The sequence below is a fragment of the Vigna angularis genome, chromosome 5, assembly GCF_016808095.1.
Source record: "Vigna angularis cultivar LongXiaoDou No.4 chromosome 5, ASM1680809v1, whole genome shotgun sequence".
NCBI lineage: Eukaryota > Viridiplantae > Streptophyta > Magnoliopsida > Fabales > Fabaceae > Vigna > Vigna angularis.
Window position 1 is genome coordinate 23585159 of NC_068974.1, and position 18336 is coordinate 23603494.

Genomic DNA, 18336 nt, shown 5'->3' on the forward strand with positions numbered 1-18336 from the left:
GTCTACATAGTTAGTTTACTGTTTTAATTAGTACTTTAATACACTTTGCATTCTTAGGACTTTTAATGTATTCTAGGAGGGACAATTAGGTTCTAGGTTGTCATAAGCAACTCATAAGCAATCAACAACCTCAACTTGCCCAAACACAAAAACCTATACTTGTTAGGTCATTCATTATCAATTTAAAGTCATTTAAAATATGTTAGAATGGGTACAGGGGCAGTACTTTAAACACAGAAACCTATACTTGTTGTTTTCAAGCTTAGTTTAGTGTATTTACACTTTCTACAGTCATTTACATTGATAGCTAGTTGTTTGAATCATTATAACTTAGAATGAGGTGTGTAGTTGTTTAATTTGCCACATTATTAGCTGTTATACGGTCTAATTTTGGAATCTACTATTTCTATGCCAAATAATAGTGCACTTAATAGTGAGGAGGGAAACACAAGATAGGAACAATGAGGCTGCACAATTGAAGATGGAAGTTGTAATCACTAAACCTGTTTTAATGTTCACTTAATAGTGCAGCCACTGGTTAATGACAACCACAAAAGAAACAATTATAAGACTTCATTCAGTTTTATCCCACTTCCCAAAACAGCCCCATTTCATTTAATCAAACCCCTGTTAATCTTGATTTATCATGAATCGAACCCCTCACTTAGCTAATACACATGTTCATTACTTAACATAGAGTACGACAGAGTAACAATAATGTAGTTACTGCGTTATCATGTTCCTTTACAGCCTAACCACATTCAATTTAACTTATTCCAGTCCATACAATCATTCCTATTTAACATGTTCATTACTTAACCTATTGAGGACATATTTTTCTTATACTCTTGATTTACCAATTTCGTCTATGCTTACAGCAATACAAAAACAAATCCCAAAACTTATTCCAAGCTGGAATCAAAATCAAGAGGAATCAAAACTAACAGGACTTTAGTACCAGAACAATTTCTAGTACACAAAATGCCATATAGGAATTCAAAAGAAAACATGGAATGTACTAACCTGCCCAGTCTCAACCCAAAACCCAAGTATAAGCCAAACAATTGAAATTATCACATGATACATATAAGGTACTAAAGCAGAAATATCCACAGTGCAAACAACTTACGCATATTGGTAAGAACAGGGAAACACCCAATTACATGGACACATTGCACAAAAGTAGGGAAGAACAAGGCAATCAATTTATTCATGTACCGTTCTAAAAAAGAGAACTTACCTCGCACTCCAGAACACCCAATTCAATGGAAGCCAAGCAACACCGGGAGCTCTCAACCGAACAGCCAACCTTGGGCTTCACTGCAAGGACCTCCTCACGCTAATGACCACGAATCACCACCCTACCCGTCGCACAACCCTTACACGCACAACCAAGAACCACCACCCCACCCGCAACACCCACAACGGCACGACGAACCCTAGGCACACAATGCCACCGAACAGAAGAGATAGGTAGAGGGATAGGAAGAGAATGAACGATAGCAAGCCAAAAGGAAGGCAAAGGGAGTACAACCAAATTTTCAGTAGTTCTCAACAGAGGGGAGGGAGGGTTCTGTTTGATGAAATTGGGGACGAGCTGCACGAATAACTCCAATTACTGAGTTTAATTGGTGGACGCTCTTACCGAAGGCCACAGAGCCCTCGCTAAGGTCTTCTTGACCTTCGGTAACGTTATTTCATTAAGGCCGTCGGTGATTCACTTTTTGACCCTCGGTAAATCACATTTACCGACGGCCGCAAAGCCTTCGGAAATACACCCTCGGTAATTCAGGCTTTTCTTGTGTTCCTCTTTTCCATTGATCAAAACTCATGCATACATGTTTACTTATTGTCTTTTGCATTTGAAACCTCAAGAATTTATTCACAAGTCTTAAATAATCAACAAATCATATAACTAACTAGGCCGTGAGTCCTTTGGGAGAACGATACTTGGTCTTACCGAGTTTATTACTTGATACGATTCGGTCACACTTGCCGAGGGTTAAACAAGTTGTTGGCGCCGTTTTTCGGTGTTCATAAATTTGTCATCATCCCCTTGTGCGTGGCGTCTGGATACTTTAAATGAAGGTTGAATGACCCATGGAGACTTGGGCTCCCTGCTGCCAGCGTGTGCTTCTCTTTAGAAGGTCCAGATCCCACTGCTTCCCTCTCATTCCAGGACGTGGCAGTTGGACTTCCCTTCCTTGTGCACCAGGCCGTAGCAGTAATTCTCCAAGGATCCAGCACCGTAAGCTTGCTGGACGCGTGAAGCTTGCTGGACCGCCCCCTACGTGCTGCTGTGTGCTCCCATTTGATTGCTCATGGGCCGTGGTGCTTTCTTCAAAGCTGTTGGGTGATCTTTACTCCAAGCACCTCTTCACGTGGACTAGGCCGTGTGATGTGTTTTTTTTTCATTCCAGCCAGCAACATGCACCTCTCCAAGTGCACCCCCAAATATGAAATTCACACCTCCTCACTCATTTAACCTCTAAATGTCCCAAATTGTATTTCCAATATTTTCCCTGCAATTAATAATGCAAATAATTAGCTCAAATAATTCAGATTAATTAAAATAAGAATTTCTGGTCAAATTAAGCACAATTAGCAAAAATGGGAAAATACTAGACATTTAAACACAATTTCCTGATTAAATCCGGTACAATAAGCTAAGTGAAGTCAAGAAAATATTGACTCATCACTCATTCATCGCATGATCTATGAATTGCATGAGTGCCGGGAGGTTCCTTACAATTCAAGTTCTTGTTAAATTCTCCCAAGAGTAATATTTCTCAGGGATGAGGGTATGAGTCTTGGTTGTCTTAAGCTCTTGATCTTCACATTTAATTACTGGGGATCCTAGGAATTGCATGAACTGGTGATTAAGGACAGGCTTATTCGCCGAGCGATCGGGTTTAGGTAATTTAGTGAGTGACGTTAACATTAATGCATAAAGATGAATTCTTACATACATGAGAGGGAACTTGGTGAAATCTCACCCCAACAACATACTCATCTCATATTAAACAACATTCGTTTATCTTTTTGTTACTCTACTATTGATCAATTTGCATTCATATTTAGTTTTTTGTCTTTGCATCTTAAACCAATGATTTCGTTTTATTTAAGTCTTAATTAATCGAGAGTTTTTAGGGATACGATACTTGGTCTTACCATTTTATATTACTTGTGCGATTTGGTACACTTGCCAATCCATCAACAAGTGTTTGGCGCCGTTGCCGGGGACTCACGGTTTAAACTATTCTATTTGTGTGATTCTTGATTAACTTTAACTTTATTTTTTTTCTTATTTATTTGTGTTGTGTGTCGTTTGTTTTTGTACTAACAATATTTTTAGGGTTTTGTATCTAGTTTATGCAAGATACAATTAGGACGAGAAGCAACAAAAGTTCTGAACCTCTTCTTGAAGGACTTGAGACTAGTAGGAGGCCACTGAGAAAGACATTATCCAGGGTACCTTCTCTAGAAAAAATTTCACAGGCCTTAGAATTAGATCAAGAAAGCATGGACAACAATGATGGCAGACATACTTTTGCAGATTATGCAACTGTTGTTGGCCCTTACCATTTTAACAGCATTGCAAAGCCAATGGTCAACGCCACAAGCATGGAGATGAAGCCTACGTTGATCCATCTAGTAAAGAGCAACCAGTTCAATGAATTGTCCAATGAAAGTCCATATGAACATCTGACCACTTTTAATGAAATCTGCAACACTGTGAAGTTGAATGGAGTGTCAGATGATGCTATCAGATTAAGTTTGTTTCCTTTCTCACTACGAGGCAACGCTAAATTGTGGGTAAACTCTTTTCCTAAAAACAGCTTTACTAAGTGGGAGGATGTGGTTGCTAAGTTCTTGAATAAATACTTCCCACAGTCAAAGATCAACAAAGGGAAGCAAGAAATCTCCTCTTTCAATCAAGGCATGCAAGAATCATTAGGGCAAGCATGGGATAGATACAAAAGATTGCTAAGAAGGACACCTACTCATGGTTTTGATGAAGCAACAATAGTCATTCTTTTCCTTGGAGGTCTTTATTCACAAATCAAATTGATGTTGGATGCCTCAGTTGGAGACAATATCAAGTGCAAGACTCCAGAGGAAGCTTATGAATTAATTGACAACATGGCTACTAATGCTAATGTGATGCACAATGAAAGAAGAACTTCATCACAACCTAAGGGAGTTTTACAGCTACAGTCTTATGATGCCTTGCTTGCTCAAAATAAGATTATCACTCAACAACTTGAAGTCTTGACAAAGAAGCTTTCTCAACCAACAAAGAAGCGCCAGAATGTCTTGCAGGTTCAACAATAACTTTGTGAACTTTGTGGCATATTAATGGTCAATGTGTTGTTCCTGAGAATCTAAATGAAGAAGTTAATTACATGGGTAAGCAATTTCGACCCAACAATTACAATCAAGGGTGGAAATCTCACCCTAGCATGGGGAAAAGTCAGTTTGGGCAAACTGGTGGACAATTCAACAGACCACCACAACAACAACAAAAATAGTGGCGACAACAACCCTATCTGTCTGACAGAACTACAAAGCTTGAGGATACTCTCCAAAAATTCATGCAAGCTTCTCTTTCCACTCAGAAAAGCACTGAAGCTGCTATAAGGAGCTTGGAGATGCAGGTTGGTCAAATGGCCAAGAAGTTGGAGGAGATGCCTATCAGAAGTTTTGGGGCTAATACTGAAGTTAACCCCAAAGAAGAATGTAAGGTTATTGTGAGTATGAAAGATGAGAGAGAGAAAGAAAAAGAAAAGTTGAGTGAGAAAGAAAAAGAAGAGAGTGAGAGAAAAGAAAAAGATGAGAAAAAAATAGAGAGAAAAGAAAAAGAAAATTTGAGTGAAGAAGAAAAAGAAAGAGAGGAGAGTGAGAGAGAGAAAAAGGAAGAAGTTGAGAGAAAAAAAGAAAAATTAGAGAAAAAGCTCAATCACCCTGAAGAGAGTTTTAGAAAAGAAAATGAAAAACAACTAGGGTGCATTGAAGAAATCTCTAGAGAATTGGGGATTAGAATTCCTGTGACTAAAGCATTGCAACAGATTCTTGAATATGCTGAGTTTTTGAAGAAACTCCTCAAAAGAAAAGAATATTTAAAAGACGAAACAATGGAGGTACAAGCAGAGTGTAGTGTGATCTAACAAAAGACACTTCCTCCTAATGTTGAAGATCATGAAGTTTCACCATTCCTTGTACTATTGGGAATCATAAAATAGGGAAAGCCCTAATTGGTTTAGGGTCGAGTATTAATTTAATGCCCTTATATGTTCTTGAAAAGATTGGTGGTCCTGAAGTCAAACCTGCAAGGATGACTCTGTTTATGTTTGATGGATCCACTAAAAGGCCCTATGGTATTGTGGAATATGTGATGGTTCACATTGAAAATCTCAGATTCCTGGTAGATTTTGTGATAATGGAGATGGGGGAAGATTTGGAGATCCCTATTATTCTTGGAAGGCCATTCATGAAGACAACCAAGGTGATCATTAATGTTGATGATGGAACTATAACACTTAAAGACCAAGAAGAGGAGGTGATTTTCAATGTCTTCAATGTTGAGCAGCCAATCTAGATGATGAAGACTAGTCTCAGGACTTCAAGTGAAGGTACACCAGAGACCAGTGTTAAAGCTGTCAAGCTAGGTAAGAAAGGTAAAAAGTGTTTTTTGTCACAAGTACAGGAGAAAGAAAAAGATAGCAAAGGAAAAAGTGTTCATCAGGATCCCTTGGAGAAACATGAAGAATTCAAACCAGGCATTCTAGTGTGATTCAGCAAGAAGCTATGGGTTGTGAAAGAACTTAGAACTGATGGACTGATAGAGATTGAATCCCCAATTTCCAGAAAAATAAAAAAGGAGAACAGGAAATCGCTGTAGAACATTTGGTGTGGAGAAGGAAAAATTAACACCAAGATCAAAGATGTGACAAGAGCTTATTGGGTCAAGCTAGTGACGTTAAAGAAGCGCTTGCTGGGAGGCAACCCAGTGTTTTAAAAACATTTATTTGTTTATTGTTTCTTTAAGTTTGCAATTTTTCTGTTTATTTTATGTTTGCTTTGGGCCAAGCTAGTAACGTTAAAGAAGCGCTTGTTGGGAGGCAACCTAGTGTTTTACAAACTTTTATTTTGCTTCTTTAATTTCTGTTTGTGTGTGATTTCAGTGTGCTTAATCTGAATGTTCGAGGGGTGAAGAGAGATGAATTGATTGATTTGAGAGTTGTTGTAAGGGCTAGAAAAAGGAAACTGAAAAATTATGAGTTGAATCTGAGAACCCAGGGTCAGGAATACCCAAAACAAGTGAAAAAGCAAAGGGGGAAAAGTGTCGCCCGCTGCTTGAGCGCCCTCTGAGGGGCGCCCGGGCGGCGCGACAGCAAACTTGGTTTTTAAGTTAGGGCTTGAGCGGGATTTCGGCCCACTTCATTCTTTTTACACTCTAGGGTTCGCCCAAGCCCCATTTCTCAGATTCTCCACACTCTAGCATCCCTAAACACCTCTCCGAAGCCCTCTCTTCACTTTCCCCCTTCACTTTTCCACCAAAAACCTTATTTCTCACTTGATTTTCACTTTCCAACCATTAAAGTTTGGGGTTTTTGACTGTGTGGCTGCTAGGGTTCTGTCTTGTGCACTTAATGTGAGCTTCAATCTCTGTTTTCTTGTCTCCAATCAAGTAAGTTCTTGTTAGGTTATGAATTGAGCACTTTAAAGTTTGATTTTTGATGAGAAAGTTTGATTTTTGATGCCCTATACTGTCTATGCTTGATTTCACACTGTTTTGACCGATTAAATTGTGCCAATTTTGATTTGAACTGGGTGGAAATTGATTTGGAAAAGGATTGAAACAGCAAGGTCACACCTTGCTACACCGCGCGCCGCTCAAGCGTCCTCTAAGGGGCGCCCAAGAGTCTTTAGGGATATGATACTTGGTCTTACCATTTTATATTACTTGTGCGATTTGGTACACTTGCCAATCCATCAATAGTATCTGTTTACAAGAGAAAGTACTAAGATTTAAGAGAAAAGTAACCAATCAAGGAAAGAAACAAAAATATTTGAAACGAATGACAAAGTAGAAGAAATTCTCTTGCAAACCAAGTCAGCTATGGAAAGGACAATTTACTCAAGCAACACATACTCGTTTAAGAAAAATCAACAAGAAATAAGGAATTTATCCCAAGTGAAGGTATTTTTGATTGAGTGAAATTACCTTTCTTGAGCTTGGAGCATAGAATTTGCATGAGTAAATTCCAACTTGCTTGAGAGAAAATGTGTAAAAATATAAAATCACTGGACTGCCAAATGAAGGAGAGTTGTACTTTTCTCTATTCTAAACTATGTGACACTTTTTAGAGATTCTGAAAGAGGAACGTCAGGTAGGAAAATAAGGTAGTGTGGATTAATTGAAGATTCAAAACTCACTATTTTGACACAAATCCATTATAGTGTAAAAGGGAAAACTATCACTACCATAGGTGGTTGACCTCTCTTGTATTGAATGATTGACCTCTCTTGTATTGAGATTGAATGGCTGACCTCTGTTGTATTGAGATTGAATGTAACATATCCTTATTCTTTGCACTAATTTTGGTGTTTGTGTGTGGTGACTGACCTCTCTTGTATTGAGATTGAATGTAGCATTTCCTTATTCCTTGTACTAATTTTGGTATGGGTGTGTGTTTATGTGGTGATTGACCTCTCTTGTATTGAGATTGATGTAACATTTCCTTAATCTTTGTACTAATTTTAGTGTGGGCGATGGTTGACCTCTTGTATTGAGATTGAATGTAACAGTTTCTTACTCTTTGTTCTAATTTTGTTGTGTGTGTGTGTTTTTTTAAAGACTTTAAATAATATTGAAAAATTGGATCATATATTTGGTGAGGAGATTATTGGACTTCAAATAACATTAAAAAATTGGATGAACATATATTTAGTCTAGAAAGTATAGCAGAAATGGATAACTGAAGTTCAATCTTAATACTTCTTTTTATAATTGTTATTTCAATCTAATAGTGTTTATTTCTTAAGTTAAAATCAATTTTCTAACTATAACTCTTGAATAGATTTTTTGAATGCCATTTTATGAATACCTTCGTTACAAGTCAAAAACATATTATAACTACTATGGATTTTGCATAAGTTATTGTGGATACGTTTGTTGAAAGAAAAATCTTAACAGGAATGAATGAATAATAACTATTATCATATTTGTCTTCGATTTCTTGTTAAATATAAATCTCTTTGGAGTACTAGTAGCCTCCACCAAACAATTTTGGTTATCATCCACCTTAGTGCCTCCCAAACCATCCACCAAAGATGTAGATCACTTATTCAAAGCCAGTTGTGAACTGTTCTTGGAAATGCAACCTCACATACACCCTCAAGGTTCCGATCATCCACTCCTTTAGGAAATATTTGAGATGCACCATGAAACTTTCCTCACAATCTATAATCAATATTGGTACCACTTCTACTCGAAATTGGTACTAACAATTTGGCTTGTATTGTATGACCAGTCTCCCTTAAGGGCGAGCACCAACTGGTCGTCCATTCAAGCCCATCACTAGGTCATCATCTAAGGCTGATCACTAGGCCATCCTCCAAGGATGAGCTCCACTTTGGATTGACAACATGGCCGGTCAGACACACCAGGGCTAGCTAGCTATATCATGGCTGACCGAACATAACATAGTCAGATTATCAACAATATTAACTCATTAAGCATTTAATGTAGATTAAGGTATGATCAAGCCGTCATTAGGCTGACAAAAAATAAGGTCCATTAAGTATTATAAATAAAGGTCACAAGTATGATTTTATTATCATTCACATAAATTTGTCAATTAAACGGTCATCTACTAACTTTAGCATCAGAATGCCTTGTAGAAATATTTTTCGCTCAATTCTAAATGAGTGAAAGACTTTAGAGAACAAGAGATAACCCAACCCAACTAGTTTGCATAAGATTTCCTACTAATGCTACCCTCATGTCTAAACAAGTACCTAAGCCCCCAAAACATTTTATATGTATTCCAACTTCAGACCATGGACATAAAATATAGTGCAAATATAGCCTTACAATACACCATTTTACAACGGCAGATTTCATGCAGTGTAATACATTTTGCAGATAATCCAGTAAACTATATAGTAACACTTCAAGCAGGGGAAATAACATAACAGAAAGGTGAATTCGAAAACACAACTTCAAGCAGTTCGAATAAAGCAAACAAAGCTGAATCAAAACGTTACCTAGTTAATCCAAAAATTTTCAGCTGAACCAAAATCCAACCATCAAAAGTTATAGCATCTGAGTAGTGGGAATTTACTAGTTAAGAATTCATAGAGATAGATTTAGCGTGTGTTCACATGAATTGATTTTCCTGTTCACGAAGAATGGCCACGACAGATTTGCGAGATCTCTCGAGTTCACTTTAGCAGATATGCGAAGAAGAGAGAGCGAAGAATTGCGAGATACGTTCCTTTTTCTAACCCGCGGAAGTGCTCGGATTTGGAAGGAATTATTTCAAAATGTCATATTTAACCATTGCCATTTCTGAAATGAGCAAGCCAAATCCAAAGTAATACCTGTAATCGATACCAAATTTTATGTATTCGATTCAACTCGGTTCACCCAGAATCACCCCTCTCCACTACCTACCAGTCTCACCTTTCCCTCATGCCCCACCACTGTGAAAATTCCTCTCCACCTTTTCAGCACCACGTTCCACGTCACCTTACCTCCTTCAAAACCATGTAACTGTCAACCTTACTCCAAAGCGAAACACCCCATCATCACCATGCGTAATGTCTCATCAGCTCTCATGCCGAAAGCCACAACACCATTGCGAGTGAAGATGAAGATGTAAAACGCAAGGTCCTCGAGCGACTAGCTTCAGGGGCTTTTGACTGCGGGCTTCTAGCTGCGGCATGCGGCAACCGCATGGGCCATCATCATGGCCCACGACAGAAAGACGGTGGTAGACACGACAAAGGAAAGGGAGAAGATGTTAAATGATGGTATATGTTTTGAGGTTTCTTGATCATTGTTTGAAAATCATTAAAACAAAATGATGAAGAACACAGGTGGAGAAAAATTGTTGTTCGCATGACTTTGTTATGCCACCTGCCTAGCTTTTTTACCAACATTGAAAAAGTAATAAAAAAATAATAAGTTTTATTTTATATTTTAAATGCCATCAAATACTATTATTAATTAATAGGCTTAATAGGTTATTTCGTCTCCAAGTTAAGAGCTAAATTTCCGTTTAATACCCGGTTTTAAAAATGAAGACATTGGATCCCTATATTATGAAAAGTGTATGATTTTAGTCCTGTCCGTTAAGTTAGTAGTAACAGTGATAATTCCGCGCTGACGTGGCTACACTTCTTTTCCCTCTCCTCTGCTTTTTCTGACTCCTTCTTCTTTCTCTTTTCTATTACTCCTGCCATATTCTGTACTTTTTAAAATTAATTTGGCTACACTCCTGCCATAATATATTTTAAAAAGTAGGAATAAATAATGAAATAAATTAATAATATATTTCCGTTTCCATATTTTTACTTCAAAAGGTAGGAATAAATTAATTAACCTACTTTTTAAAATATATTATTAATTTATCATTAGAATATGGAAAACTGTATTTAGGCTTTAAAATCAAGCTTGCTACACGTTTTACTTCTTAATCTCCAATTTATATCTAATTATTTGTAAATTTGTATTTCATGTTAACTATTTTAATCTCAAATATTTATTAACTATTGTGTATATTTTATTTCATTTTTCGGAAATTTTTCATTCTTCTCCTAACTTAATCTTTAAAATTACATAAATTATTCTATATTTTGTTTTTATAAATAAGTGGTGCAAGAATATGATTCTAATAAAAGCCTTGTTTATTACACACTCTGCCTTTTGCTTCACAACAAAACCAATGCCCAAATCAGAAAAGCAAATTCAAGTTTTTTATATGAAAATAACAACAATAATGAAAACCAACGTTAAATTGTTTAGGCTGATATGAAATGTCATAAGAGTTTGATTCAATTATATATATTACTGATTTGATCATAAAATTTTATACCCGTAAATCTCAATTTTTTAATACCTTAACTGTTATTTTATAATGAAAAGCATGAATTAGTTTAGTTAGCAACATTAAATTTGTTAATAATTTGTATTTTTTTAAAGTATAACACATGATGCAATGTTTTTAAAGTATAACACATGGAGTGATAAACTCTTGAAGGAGGGTCCACGAGAGGAATCTTGTGAGTTGTGAGTAACCTCACTCTGAAAATAACCTAAAACACTAGCATGCAGATGTTGTCTTTGTGTCACTGTGCACTCAAAGTGATGTGTTTCTCTTTTAATTAATGTTGAAATATCAAGTACAGAATAAGTACAGAATATGGCAGGAGTAATAGAAAAGAGAGAAAAAAAATTGTCGGGAAGAGCATAGGGGAGAGAAAAGAAGTGTAGTCACGTCACCGCATAATTAACACCGTTATGACTAACTTAACGGACAGGACTAAAATCATACACTTTTCATAATATATGAATTCAATATCTTCATTTTTAAAATCGAGTATTAAACGGAAATTCAACTCTTAAATTGGGCAGGAAATAACCTATTAAGCCTAATTAATATTTCATTTATTAGGATGCTATTATTAATTAATATTTTATTTATTAGGATTAAGTGAATAATTGATTGTTGTTTGCATGACTTTGTTATGCCACCTACCTAGTTTTTTACCAACATTGAAAAAGTAATTAAAAAATAATAAGTTTTATTTTATATTTTAAATGCTTTCAAATGCTATTATTAATTAATATTTCATTTATTAGGATGCTATTATTAATTAATATTTCATTTATTAGGATTAAGTGCATAATTAATTAAAGAAATAAAATATATAATAACTAATTACATGATTTTATTTTTACTTAATTAAATATCGTATTAAAAGCAATAATTAAATATCACATAATTATTTATTTTACTTAATACAAATTTATTTTATTTTAAAAATTAATTTTTATTTTTTTTCTCTCTTATAAAAAAATATTTCAATTTAATAAATAGCTAAACTTATTAAAAAAAATTATTTCAAATTATGAAATTACAATTTTTTAAAATTTTTAAAATTAATTTTTATTTTTTTCTCTTTATAAACATTTTTACATTTAAATATAACATTAACAATTATCATTTTATATTACATTAAAAACTAGGGACATTTTGATAATCTTTAATTTCTACCAATTAAACAATTTTTTAAAACTATCACCTCAATCAAATCCTACACTAATTCACAAACTTTACCTCTAAATCCACTCTCAATTACTTCCAAATCCACTCATTTTCACACATAAGATTACAACTAAATCACTTCTTGTCTACAATAATTTTACTTTTAAGATAATAATTTTAATTATATTAATTTTATTAGTGATTAAAGTAACTAAATATCTGTTTGATTTTAACAATTAAGAAAAATATCCATTAAAATGACTACTTCACGAAAACATTCACCTTACACTTATTTTTAATAAAAATCATATTATAATAAAATAGTAATTATACAAATGTAAAGTGGAAAAAGGTAATATGATAGTTATAATTATCATATTAATTTTAAAAATTAATGTTAATATCTAATTAAAGTTATTACTTTAAAATTGTAATTTTTTTTATATTATAAATAAAATATACTAATCCTTCTTGTATATATTATTAGTGAAGGGGGTGCATAACGAGTAGTATATCCATGGCGGATAAGGAACTGCACATTGTTGTGTTTCCATGGCTAGCCTTTGGACACAATGTTCCATTTTTGGAGCTTGCAAAGCTCATAGCTCAAAAGGGTCACAAAATTTCTTTCATTTCCACACCTAAAAACATCAATCGCCTCCCTAAACTACCTGAAAATCTGAAACCTTGGTTGCATCTGATAGAATTCCCACTCCCCCACGTTGAAGAACTCCCTGAAAATGCAGAGAACACGCTGGACACTCCTCCGCACTTGGTTCCATACCTCTTCAAGGCTTACGATGGTCTTGAAGAACCTTTGACTGAATTTCTGGAGAAGAGCACCCCGGATTGGGTCATATGCGACTTTGCACCACACTGGCTGCCCCCACTGTCTTCCAAGCTAGGTATCCCATGCATATTTTTTTCTTGTTTTGCTGCATGTGCTTCGTCTTTTGGTTTGGAGTTGTTTAAGGGAAAGAAGAGTATGGAATCTGCGGAAGCCAAGCTTTTGCATGATGGGTATAAGAGGACGCAAGTGGGTCAGAGTTATCAGCCTAAGGAAGTGAATCGGTTCTTTGAAACCCTGAAAGGTGCTCAAGTTTTCGCTACAAGAAGCTGCATGGAGATTGAAGGTGAGTTTGTGAAATCGCTTGAAAGTTTATCTGGGAAGTTGGTAATTCCAATTGGGTTGCTGCCAGCTTCGCCAGAAGACAGCAATGACCACAACTGGTACACCATTCTTAATTGGTTAGATAAATGGGAAAAGGGGTCAGTGATCTATGTAGCATTTGGAACTGAGGTCAAGCTGAGTGATGAAGACTTCACTGAAATTTCTGTGGCATTAGAATTGTCTGGTTTTCCTTTTTTTTGGGCTTTGAAGAATCGAAACACCTCAGGTGGTAGTGTTGAGTCACAGGATTGGATTGAGAATGAGTCAAAAAGGGGAATGATTTGGAGAACATGGGCACCTCAGTCAAGGATTTTAGCACACAAATCTGTTGGAGCATTCCTCACTCACTGTGGTTGGAACTCAGTGATAGAGGGTCTCCAAGTGGGGTGCCTACTTGTAATGTTGCCCTTCCAATATGATCAATGGTCGAATGCTAAGTTTATGGAGGAGAAGAAGGTAGGGGTTAAAGTACACAGAAATGAGCATGATTCCAAGTTCACTAGGGCTTCAGTGGCCAAGGCACTGACATCAGTGATGTCGGAAGAGGAAGGGAAATATCTTAGAAAAGAAGCACAAGAGATGAGTAAAATAGTTGGGGACAAACAACTGCAACTAAAATATGTGAATGAGTTTGTTGATTACATGAAAAACAATAGGTCTGGCTATAATTAGTATAATGGCAAGTTGTATTAAAGGAAGACTTTGATTTTCTCTTAGAGTTTGCCAATCTAGGAGCAACTCAGTCCAACTTAGAAGTGAACCAAGAAGCCTACCTATCTTTACAATACTTTTTCTATATTAGTTATGTCTTCGTTTTTTCTTAAATTAGTCAGATTTCCCTTCAAGAATATGCTGCCAAGAAATAATGTCTGCAAAATGAGGAACGTTAGTTTGTCAGAAAGACGCTAAGAAGCAATAAAAATTAGTTTGAGTTTTGTGTTTGGAATGAGTATTAGTTGAAGAATTTTCTGAATGACATATATTGTTTTGATTGTGTAGTTTGTAGTTCTGCATTTTCACAAATCTTAGATGTTTATATTAATGAATTTAGACACTCTAGAGAACTACCTAGTATTATCAATATAGTTGTTCCATGTTTAGAAACATAGTAGTCTTTTATTTTTTTGTAACTTAATCTAGAATAAGTAACTATAAAGACTATGTGGAATTAAGTAAAAGCAGTCTTAATCTCCTATAATACATGGTGAAGATGAACTTCTTTCATCAGTTAAATCTCCGTCTCTTAATTGTTGGAAGTCTCACATCGACTAGTGATAAGGCCAATTCATAGTATATAAGTGGGTGCAAACCTCATCCTACAAGCCGGTTTTGTAGGATTGAGTTAGGCTTAAAGTCCACTTCTAACATGGTATCAGAGCCATAGTTAGAGCCTATCCTAGCGATATTTGTTGTTTGTTGGGCATATTGTTCCACCCGTTATCGAGCCGCTATCGGACCATCCATTAAAAATGTCTAATCCCACGCTCGAGATGTATATACCTCGGCGTGAGGAGGGTGTGTTGGAAGTCCCACATCGACTAGTGATAAGGCCAATTCATAGTTTATAAGTGGGTGCAAACCTCACCCTACAAGCCGGTTTTGTGGGGTTGAGTAGCATTGGAATAGAGGGTAGATTTTCCCTTAAAGAGACAAATTCCATCTTGATCATCCTCATATGCAGAAATAGGTAGAGGGACAGAGGATTTGCATTTTGTCCATCATGGTAGTTTAAACTTTTGTAATAACTTTGAGGGATTAAAAGTTGTGATAAGTGTTGTGTCTGAAGTTGAGGAGTTGGCAGGATAAGTGTTGTGTCTGAAGTTGAGGAGTTGGCAGGGTAGTGGGAGGAAAACAAGGCAGTGCCAAGTGATGTTGCAATTGCAACTTCCTTTGTGCAATGTTTCTCCTCAAAACTCACTACAAAAAAAATGTAAATTATCTACTGATATTTATATACAGATTTTAATCCGTATATAATATATGTATTATATACATATTTTATATACGGATTTTGGAAAGTGAATTACATACAGACTTTATGTACGGATTTTTTCTGTATATAAAATTCATATATAAAGTTTAGCATGTTAGAATGGGAAAATTTGTGAAAACCAACATCCGTATATAATGGTGTATAATCTGTATGTAATTAAAAATAATAATTATTAAAGATAAAATCTAAAAATTCTTTTCCCTCTTTTACGGTCACCCTTTTCCCACTACTTTCCAAAATCTAAAAATTTTACATTTTTTCCCTCTCTTACGGTCACCCTTTTCCCTCAATTTATAAAATCTAAAAATTTTACAAATTCCATTCAAAATTAATCAATAATCTTAGTCACTACTCTAAGTTCTCTCAAAGTACGAACCCTAGGTTTCTTCTCCTTTCTTGACGCATCAGTGGTCCCCTAGACCAGTCATTGTCGCACCTTCTCTAGAGATATACGAAGCCTTCCGAGCTCACTCACTGATATACAAAGCCCAAGTCTGACTCCCTCTTGCTCACTCTCAGTTCAGCCCCTCCCGTTGCCTCCATTCTCGTTCACTCTCAACTCAGTCTGTCATTCACTGCCGCTGGTTTGTGTTCACTCACATTGTTCATCGCTTGGGCTCTCGCTGATGAAGATCGTTCTTCCTACTTCTTGACACATAGAGTTCGTTCATTGTTCATTGATGTGGTAAGTCATGTTCTTCGTTCATCATTAAATCCCTAAATTCATAAAACCCGAAAACCCTAATCCCTCTCTTCTTTTCTTTCTTTCGTTCACTCACGTGAAAGCATTTATGCGGGCTTGAGCTTTGTTGTCTAGATCGGAGGCCAACACATGTAGTTGGCCTTTCGGGGTAGGGTTTATAATGACCCAATTTTAAAAACTTAAAAAAAAGACCCTCTTTTTCTAGGGTTCTCCATCACAAATCAGAACCAAACAACATCCTACTCTGCTTGACTGCTCTGCTTGATTATGTATGTATGCAGTATGAAGGTGCAGCCAATGAGGGTGGTAGAGGACCGAGTATTTGGGATACCTTCACTCACAAATATCCAGGTAAATATATATGATTCTGATTTTCTCTTATGGTTATACTGAAGATCTTTTCCAAAATTTATATAATTATTGATATATAGTAATTAACATGCAAAAAAGGTAGAAGACAGAAGCAATGAGGATGTTGCAGTTGACTCGTATCACAGCTACAAGGTATTGTCGATTCAAAGTTTTTGTTTCTTTTGATGTAATTTATCAACTATCATCACTAATGAAAAGTAGCGCTGAAAGCTTATCAGATATTTGCATCATATGGGGGTATGTTAAATTCATCATCTTGTTTTTTACTATAACTTTTGTTGATTACCTTCAAAAATGGTCTTCTTGCTCTGTGCATGTTTCTGATGTGAAATTTATGTCGTCTACAGTGAATTTGAATTCAATGCAACAGCTATAAATTTGTTTCCAGCTGATATACCTACCAAAGTACGTATATGAATCTCCAGTATATATTTATATATATTTTTTCGATAAGCTCTATTATATATCTGTATAGCACTCCTTGTAATCAAATAACACAACTGTCTTTTTCCTCTAGTATTTTTGTTCCTCAATCCTTCCATAGTATCTAAACATGCTTGTTGTTGTCGTTGCTTATATTACTGTTTCTATGATGGAATGAATACTACATTAGAATTTTTTTTCCTGATAAAAGAACAAGCTAAGGAGTTAATATAAGTTCAGCTCATCATCTCTTTCTTTTCACGTTTGAAAGGAAATTGAACTGTTGTTGTCCTGTGATCAAATTTATTTTCTGTGGTCAAAATGGAAAAATAAAGGATAATGTTTTCCTCTCTGTTTGGTTCACTTTTTTTTCAAAATACTAGAGTTCTAAAAACAAAGTAAAAGTCGTTTTGCAGCTTTGTTTCTCCATACAATATTGCTTCAATTATTTTTAAATGAGAGAAAAAAGAAGGCTAGAATGTGCAACTTATTTCTAAAAACTACTTCAGTCAGTTTTCCTTTTCTTGTCTAAAACCCACTTTATCCCTGCCTTTCTTTTATCATCAGCTCCCTAATTCGGAAGAGTTTTTCACCATTTTTTTAAGTAGAAGAAAAACTAGGAAAAAAGCTTAGTCAAGCAATACTAGTAAGGTCTTGTCTGCTGTCATTATTTCAAGTGATAGAACTTATTCCCGTCACATTTGTGTAATGCATAATTCTAGCTACGTTTCCTTTAATTCCTAAGCAACTTAATTGTTACTTGTCAGTAAAGAACCTAATTTGCACCAGCCATTCTCTTTGACTGATGAAAAAAATAATGGAAGAATTGGTTTTTTATGGTATATGATTTGTTGCTTTTGTTTCTTTTGCATAGGTTTGACATACTTATACATTAACTTGGATTATTGTCTTCAATGACAAAATTCACTGTGTTGCAGAAACTTGACAATGAGGTGGAAGGAAATACATTCCAAAACAGTGACTTTGACGAAGTCTGAGTATCAGCTTGATCCGTTGCCAAGTACTCCAATTCTGTTTGTGAATATTTGTATAGATAAATTAGTTACAAAAATGTAATGTTCTCATTCTTTTTTGTTCATAAATTTTGAGTGTAATTGTTCACTCCTGAAGATGAAAGTGGTTTGAGATATCCATGTAATGAATAAATGATTATGCTAACATGTCATCCATGTTATGTCAATTTATACAAGTTTGCCATCACTTGCACTTCATTTTATGATTTTGTAGTAGTTTTATGATAAAGACAAATCATCTTGGTACATCTTGATGTTGTAATGTCAAAGAAGATCAATTTGTCCTTAAATTATACAAAATATGATTGAGATATTTTTTACATATCTAACAACTAAATTATAATTTTTACTTTTACCAAGAC

The 18336-nt window shown here is 35.3% G+C and overlaps 1 protein-coding gene and 2 long non-coding RNA genes across 3 annotated transcripts; all 3 read left to right on the top strand.

Annotated features, from left to right (window-relative positions):
• Window positions 1–2100: 2100 nt before the first annotated feature.
• LOC108339737 (putative UDP-rhamnose:rhamnosyltransferase 1) lies at window positions 2101–14354 on the top strand. The gene is made up of 6 exons (XM_017576936.2): window positions 2101–2400; window positions 3370–3816; window positions 4620–4751; window positions 5306–5506; window positions 9417–9499; window positions 12771–14354. The coding sequence occupies exons 1-6, from the start codon at window positions 2101–2103 to the stop codon at window positions 14119–14121; spliced, it is 2514 nt and encodes an 837-aa protein (XP_017432425.2). The 3' UTR covers window positions 14122–14354.
• Window positions 14355–16046: 1692 nt separating this feature from the next.
• Window positions 16047–16709, top strand: LOC108339738 (uncharacterized). Its single transcript, XR_001833112.2, has 3 exons — window positions 16047–16127; window positions 16427–16496; window positions 16596–16709. It is a non-coding gene; the product is annotated as an uncharacterized LOC108339738 (long non-coding RNA).
• Window positions 16710–16861: 152 nt separating this feature from the next.
• LOC128196540 (uncharacterized) lies at window positions 16862–18096 on the top strand. Its single transcript, XR_008248957.1, has 2 exons — window positions 16862–16922; window positions 17879–18096. It is a non-coding gene; the product is annotated as an uncharacterized LOC128196540 (long non-coding RNA).
• The last annotated feature ends 240 nt before the right edge of the window (window positions 18097–18336 follow it).

Bases quoted from the DNA above. Each gene is read 5' to 3' on its own strand.
- LOC108339737 (XM_017576936.2), top strand. From the start codon at position 2,101: ATGGAGACTTGGGCTCCCTGCTGCCAGCGTGTGCTTCTCTTTAGAAGG. The intron at 4,752-5,305 runs GTGAGTATGAAA...GTTCTTGAAAAG, and splicing joins AAGAAGAATGTAAGGTTATT to ATTGGTGGTCCTGAAGTCAA. The intron at 9,500-12,770 runs GTTCCTTTTTCT...TTATTAGTGAAG, and splicing joins AGCGAAGAATTGCGAGATAC to GGGGTGCATAACGAGTAGTA.